General features: G+C 37.4%; 1 protein-coding gene across 1 annotated transcript; it reads left to right on the forward strand.

Moving 5' to 3' along the window:
• Positions 1–999: 999 nt before the first annotated feature.
• Positions 1000–6561, forward strand: PIGH (phosphatidylinositol glycan anchor biosynthesis class H). The gene is made up of 4 exons (XM_070931256.1): positions 1000–1193; positions 3604–3813; positions 4747–4830; positions 6090–6561. The coding sequence occupies exons 1-4, from the start codon at positions 1014–1016 to the stop codon at positions 6168–6170; spliced, it is 555 nt and encodes a 184-aa protein (XP_070787357.1). The 5' UTR covers positions 1000–1013; the 3' UTR covers positions 6171–6561.
• The last annotated feature ends 1656 nt before the right edge of the window (positions 6562–8217 follow it).

Below are 8217 nucleotides of genomic sequence, written 5' to 3' on the forward strand. Positions count from 1 at the left end.
GAAGATAATTAGAACTGCAGAAAAAACAATTGCTACCAACCTGCCTTCCATTGAGGACCTGTATACTGCACGAGTCAAAAAGAGGGCTGTGAAAATATTTACAGACCCCTCACATCCTGGACATAAACTGTTTCAACTCCTACCCTAAAAACGACCCTATAGAGCACTGCACACCAGAACAACTAGACACAAGAACAGTTTTTTCCCGAACGCCATCACTCTGCTAAACAAATAATTCCCTCAACACTGTCAAACTATTTACTAAGTCTGCACTACTATTAATCTTCTCATCGTTCCCATCACCCATCTCCTTCCAGTAATGACTGTATGACTGTAATTTTGTTGCTTGTATCCTTACAATTCATACTGATATTGTTTCCTGATTGCTTATTTGTACCCTATGACTATCATTAAGAGTTGTACCTTATGATTCTTGATGAATGTATCTTTTCTTTTTATGTACACTGAGAGCGTATTTACCAAGACAAATTCCTTGTGTGTCCAATCACACTTGGCCAATAAAAAATTCTATTCTATTCTACCAATTTCTCCAACGTCAGTGTTCGGGGATAATTTTTACAAGGTTCTTTTTTGTGGGTCTATGCAAAACACAGGACAAGGGACCAATCGAAATTTTAAAAGAAAATCCACCCAAGCCGGATCATCTCGATTTCTCAGGACTGAGAACCAAGAACAGCACAACACTGTCCGAGGAAGAGAAGACCAGGAGGACCTAATGCATCGGAGATCTTTGGTGGTGTGGGGGGCGGGGGGCTGTCACTTCCTACGCTCCCGTCCCGGTTGTGTAAAAGGAGGGAGCCGGCGGTCGGAGCAGTCAAAGGAAGCTCCCTCCGGCGGCCGTCTCGCCAAGCTTTCCAGCACAACAGACAGCTCCTAGTTGGGAGAGGCGGAGCCTTGCTACCATCGAGCGACAGCCGGCTAGAGAGGGAGCGTAGGAGAAGAGCCGCTCTGCGCATCTGCGAACCGCCGTGGCCTCGCTCCCTGGCTCGGACATGGCGGAAGAGCGGGAATACCTATCGGTCTCCGGGGCTCCCATTAAGCTGCGGCCCCTCCACTACAGCGCCTCCTGTCGGGAGCTCCAGGTGCGCTGCCCGCGGCTGCAGTTGGGCTCTCTGAGCGCCGTCACGTGCTGCGTGTGGCTCGTGGCTTATGGGCTCTTCGTCATCAGCCAGGTACCCGGCCGTTCGCCGCTCGTCTTCGAAGCGGGTCCTGAAACCCGAAGTAGTTCGCTCAGACTCGGGGAGTGAGGGGCAGTTAATGGCCCGCCATTACGTGGGAACCCCACTCCCCTCCCCAAGAATTCCGCGGGCCGACAGCCCCACAACCCTCCATTCTGACCCCTTTCAGATTGCTGGAACCTGCTTGGCTTTTAGTGTCTTGTAGTGTTTCTCTTTAAATCAGGGGTCTCCAAACTTGGGAACTTTAAGACTTGTGGACTTCAACTCCCAGAATTCCCCAGCCAGCATGGTGGGCTGTGGAATTCTGGGAGCTGAAGTCCACAAGACTTAGTTTGGAGACCCCTGATTTAAATGGTGTGGCCTTCCACTCCCAGAATTCCACAGCCAGCATTGGGCTACACCCCTTAAAGTTGTCAAGGTAGAGAAAGACTGACCATTGAATGAAGTAGGTATTATTGTCGAGCTGATGCACTGCCACCTTATGCCTGTGGTCCTCCTAACCCAGAGTTTCTCAACCGTGACAGTTTGAAGACGTGTGGACTTCAACTCCCAGAATTTCCAGAATTCAACTCCCAGAATTCTGGGAGTTGAAGTCCACACGTCTTCAAACTGCCAAGGTTGAGAAACTCTGTCCTAGCCCTTTTGTCAGGATGTCCCAAAGGTGCTTTTTCAAGAGCTGAAGAAGCTTCTTGGATGAGAAGCGAAACGTCTTCAAAGAAAACCCAAAAAGTCCAGTTGCCTCTTGGAAAAAGCACCTTTGGGATCCGTTTTAATAGTTTCTATAGTAGCTTCTGTATTGTGGTACACTTGTACCCCACCATCCAGTCAGAGCTGAAGAAGCTGTTTGTATCAGAAGCATAACGTCTTCAAAGAAAAACAAAGTCCCGTTGCCTCTTGAAAAAGCGCCTTTGGGACAACCATGACCTGGATGCCTGAGAATCTCCATAGAGTTTGTCAGGATATTAACACACAGCATTGTCTTTGATCCATTCTAGTCCACCCTCATAGCAGCTACCACCCAGCTACCACCCAGCTTCTCTCCAGTTTAGCAATGGGACATGAGGCCATTGTTGGCATGTGGTCCTGTCCCCCCACCTGCCTTGATCCCTGGCCACTGATTTTCAAGGCCATTTGTAACAAGAGTTGGGGCTTTCTCCCTTTACATGCTCTTCAGAATCACTAGAATTCACCTTCCACCATCCACAATCAACATTCCTGTCCTGGTTGCACATGATATAGGGTGAAGTCTAGTGTCTCTGGAAGACTTTCAGTTGAGCAATGGTTGAACTAAATAATGGTTGAACTCTGGAGATTCTCAGCCATCCAGATCATGGTTGTCCCAAAGGTGTTCTTTTGAAGAGACAACTGGACTTTCTTGTTTTTCTTTGAAGACGTTTGGCTTCTCATCTAAGAAGCTTCCTTAGAGCTGAAGAAGCTTCTTGGATGAGAAGCAAAACGTCTTCAGAGAAAGATGTAGTTGTCTCTTGAAAAAGCACCTTTGGTTGAAGTAAAGTTCCCAAAAGTGAGGAAAGAACACAACTCTTTTCTACATTTATCTCCTTGTATTTCAAAACATTTCTTCTAGTGTCACATCACCTCCTGCTCATCTCACCTACCTCAACAATCTCTTTATCTGCAAGGAGATAAATAGTTCATGAACCACCTTTTTCCCAAGAAGGTCTTTAAGCATTAATTCAGATATCTTATAATTTGTTTATCTATAGTTTCTTAACTAGACCTTCAGTTCAATGTAAAATCCATCATGTCTTGTGAAATTAATATGGTTCTCTTTCTAAATGATGATGCATTCCCTGTTTCCCTGAAAATAAGACATCCCCTGATAATAAGCCCAATCGGGGCTTATTGCATGGCAATAAGGCCAAGCGCTTATTTCAGGGTTCAAAAAAATATAAGACAGTCTTATTTTCGGGGAAACATGGTATGATTTTGGTACTGGTTAAAAAAACATATTAAGAGCCTACCAGGAAAAACAACTATTGTAAATAAAAACAGTTCAAAGACGTTTGTGACCTTCTTTCTCCATTATATGTAATTATCAGTGTCATGTCTTCAACTCTACTCTTGTATCTCTGTTTTAAAAATAAACATGTTATTTTGCCAGAAATGTATATTTTTACAGTTTGATGTTCCATTTTTACCTCTGATATAAGAACAAGCAATATCTGTTTTATGAAACACAAATATACAACAGATGTACAACTGTGCTTAGGCAACTATTTATTGTGTCTGCATAATTTCATTTTGTACGCTTTAATATAATGCATGAGCTGCTCATAGAGATTTTAATGGTAATAAGTAGCTCTTCCTTTGAAAGTGTTTTATAGTATTACAATATAGTATATAATTATGTAAAATACATTTGAGAATTTGTTTTCCTTTACAGAACAGTATGGTGCTTTCTGCTTCTATATTTATCACATTGATTGGCCTACTTGTATATCTGCACTTTGTGAAAATTGACCAGGAGTCTCTGCTGATAATTGACTCACTTGGAATACAGATGACCTCGTCCTATGCATCAGGGAAAGAGAGCACAACCTTTATAGAGATGAATCAGGTCAAAGATGTGGTCATCAATGAAGCCATTTATATGGTAAGGACTACTAACTACTACTTACTTATACTACTAAGAAATCTTTTCCTACACTACTAAGACATTGTATTAAAAATAACAAGAGATATCTCAGAAAGAAAAAAATACTTGCCTAGTGAGAAGAATCTGAGGAAAAGAAGTGGTGCATGTGCTTGTTCTACATTATAAAATACTGTTTCATTGCTTATTAATTTTGAAATGGGAGAACTCTGAAGGACGCTCCATCTATTGAGCTTAATAGGATTGGGATGATTTCAGAAATGGCCCAGTCATGAGAACAAGTTAAATTCTAGATATAATTGGCAGACATGTAGTACCAGTATGAGCAATAGACTTGTTTGCTTTCTTCTAAAAAATAACTGATTACAAGTTGCTTTCTGTTTAAAACCCACCATACCTTTGGAACTGTTTCAGCAATCAGAAAATGACTGAGAATGCAATATACAGAGACCCAATACCATGCAAAGCCACAGTATTGTAAATAATCTCTTCTTTAACAATACGTTGTTTCTTGCAGGAAGTTAAGCCACAATCTGGCAAACCATATCATAGTTTAATACATATATTAATATGTACTAATATATAATATTTATATTGTATAGTACATATTTGAACCCAGCAGTAATCAATAATGAAAACTTGAGGTGATTCATGAAATGAGAAGGTATTTATTAAAAAAGCTGTTACTGAAGGAACTCTTTAAAAAGAGAGACTTCTGTGTTGTCAATTACTAGTTATAAGCTTCTCTACTCATATTTGAATGATGTTCTAAAGAATACCACTGATACAAATATTACTTCCATGTATATTTTTCTGTCCATAGAACATAATGTGGATAGCAATCTCTTCTAAAGGACTGTTGTTTTAAGAGCAGATTTTATAACTAGGATAATTATATTTTTTACTATCTTATCTATACATTATTACTTTTAGCAAAAAGTTATCTACTACTTGTGCATCCTTCTCCAAGATCCTATTGAACCTCATGCTGTTTCTGAAGTAGTGCCACTATTTCAGGTAAATATAAAGTGTATTGCTGAGGATGTTAACACCTATCATACCATATGCTTTTCTTGCTGAAATGCCTCTTGGAAGCCATTTGTTTCTTTTCAGTATTTCTGCTGTGGAAAATACATAGAAATTTTAAAAATATTAAAAATATTTTTAAGTTAGAAAACAGCATTTTACGTGATCTTTTTCTCAACCGCATGTTAAAGAATATGTGTATCTTTGAAACTTAATGACTTGCAATAACTATGCCTTTAGATATAGCAGTGATGTGCTCAGCTGAGCATGGACTGACTGCTGAACTTTTTAGATAGTTAATTTTGCACAGGTAGGTGGAGTAGTAACCCTTGTCACCCTTTGATGCATTTAAGTTCTTGTTTTTCTCAGTTATATCAACTCTAAAGAATACAATTTACTACCTCACTGAGCCTATAAACACTTCTGTAATCACGTACTGTACTAAATTAACCTTTTTCTATGAAACTTCTAGATATAACTCTCCACAAAGAGAGCTTCCAAATGGACTTTATTCTGTTAAAAGATCTTGCAGAAGTCAAAAATAGCTAGAGAGCAGAGCGTAGAAAATTACTGAGTAGATTAAAAATAATCGACACATTAATTTGTTTTTTAATTTTTACATAACTCAGCAACAGTAAATATTATATATTATCTATTCTTTAGCAATATGTTATAATATTTCTTGTATTAATAAAGATGGAATTCTAGGCTGAATTCAGTTGGACCTGATGAATTCATGCCTTTAAAAAATTTTCCCTTTATTTATTTCTTCCCATTTTATCTACAGGTAGACTTCTCTTGAGATCAGGAACTTGCAGTTTGGGAACAAAAACTATAATTCTTTTTGTTTTGTTAATTTAGAAAGGCATATGATAGATAAATATGGAGTAAATCCTCAGTATATCTAAAGTCAATGGAATTTATACAGTGTTCAGTATGCAAACATTGGAGTTAAACATGAAGTAGGAGCCATTGCCATGGAATCCTGAGCTGTAGTCTACACTGGTAATTCTATTTCATACAGACAACTAAAATTGAGTTGTGCATTTGGAGCTTTCTCTAGGAAGGAATTAATCGAAGAAGATTGATTTATTAAGGAATTCCCAATTTGGGAAAGTTTATAAATGTGTTCAATTGGTTGTTGTGGTTGTCCTGTAAAATCCAAGAAGTCATATTTTACAGTGGTTCTGTATCAATTTCTTATATGATTTCAGCTGCAAATTCACATACAATATTCTTTTTATTTATAGAGCTCCATGCCACGTCTAGACTGCCTTGTAGACATATACAAAAGTTGCCAAGAAATCCTGGAGCAGAGGAAAAAATCTTGATACCAGCTTTTAATGTGAAACTTTTTATCCAGACAGAAGAACCACAATAATACAAGTTTGCTCTAAGTTATTAGGTGAAGCTTTTCCAAGGCAACCGTGTCAATCTACCTGGCTATGTTGACAACTAGGTAAGACTGGATTCAAATCCACCAAGCTGCTAGTGCCTTTTAAAGAAAGGATTGAACGTGCAGCTGTGAAGAAATGTTACAGAACAAAATTACTAATCCAGGTTCCACATTTTCTTCAGTCAACCTCATGATGTAAGAAGCTCAATGATATTTTTTTCCTGTCAAAAATTAACCCTGTCTAAATGACTGGAAATCTACAAGGAAGGTTCAGTAGAAATAAGATGAAAATAAAGCTTTTTCCCTTCCTAAATAAAATTCCATGGAAGACGAGAATCTGTTTTCTGATAATGTTGAGTTATATGCTATGTGCAATAGTATTCCTTTTACAGATTTAATTTTGTTCATTAAATATATATAAGTATTAGTGGATAATGATAATGGTAGATGTAGTTTCTGATTGCTAGGTAAAATCATTTGTATTTGTGGAATTCACAAGCAAAGTGATTTTTCCTGAGTGACATGAGGATGTACTTTGATTTTACAAAAAGGCCCCTGAAACGTTAGACACTTGCTTCTTGAACAATAGCTCCATCTGCCCAGACATCTACACCTGAAGTGCATTTTTACATCAAAAGCTGAGAAACAAAACTCCTATTAAAAGACCCAAAGGTGCTTTTTCATCAAGAGGCAACTGGACTTTCTGGTTTTTCTTTGAAGACGTTTTGCTTCTCATCCAAGAAGCTCAGTGAGCTGAAGAAACTTCTTGGATGAGAAGCAAAACATCTTCAAAGAAAAACCAGAAAGTCCAGTTGCCTCTTGGAAAAAGCACCTTTGGGACAACCATGACCTGGATGACAGAGAATCTCCATAGACATCCTATTAAAAGAATATGGTGAAAGAAAATATTCTTATTGTATTGAAAATCTCATTTATCAACACCACTTCCATCTTAATACAGAACACAGTTTTTATGCATGGGACATTAGCATAATTGTAAAACTAATTTTTCATCAGTTATTTCTAATGTCCAGTTAGAGCTAGGTGACATGGTCAGTATTAAACTTTGCTATACTGAAATGAAATATCTGTCAAAGTTGCTATACTTTAAAAGAAACAAACTATAAATATATAATAATTTATTTATATGAGAACCTGTATGAACCAGAAGAGAGCCCCAGCTAATATCTTCCATATTGGAGTCTCCATTTTCTATTTATAAAATGGGGATTTTAAATTAGTTTATAATGATGACAGACACAACTGGAACTGAAGAACTTTCAACCCAATATAAAAATAAATCGTACCATACCATGCTGATAGAATAATATTTCTTATTTTAGATTGCTGTGTTGTTTTTTACTAAAGATGCATCTCAAGGCTTACTTTTGTATACAGTATATGGATAAACCACATATGTAATATCCTTGCTCCTTTGGGGACAAGAGTTTTTTCAAGTTCCTGTGCTTTCACTGCATAAAAGACCATTGGGAATGCTCAAAGATCATGAATATGCTTACCAGATTAAGTACATTTAGCTGCAACTTTTAACAGATCTATTGTAATAAAAGGTACTTTTATTTGAATGGAAATTGATATCCCAATTTCCAAATATTAATTTCTGGTGCAAGAATTAGTTGGTTGGAATTAATATTAACTGGTAAGGAAGGCAAAAAGGATATTTAAGGCAAAATATATATTTAAATATATTTATTTACTAGCCGTCCTCTTATCTAAAATAGGATGCCTGAAAATTACTTATCACTACAATGTTGTCTTGTACAAAACTAATCTCAGTAGCCAAATGACCAAAAACTCAATTTATTTTATTTAGAACCAATCAGTGCCAATAGTGGGCACATGGAAAATTAGTTAAACACTGAATACAATATTACAAAGAATGTACTTGTAACTGAAAAGAAAATACAATTATATGGTGTAAACCAAAGGAGATTTGTTCATAATGTTGCTAAATCCCCAAA

Source organism: Pituophis catenifer, unplaced genomic scaffold (genome assembly GCF_029215685.1).
Source record: "Pituophis catenifer annectens isolate HBS135680 unplaced genomic scaffold, rPitCat1.0.hap2 SCAF_1, whole genome shotgun sequence".
NCBI lineage: Eukaryota > Metazoa > Chordata > Lepidosauria > Squamata > Colubridae > Pituophis > Pituophis catenifer.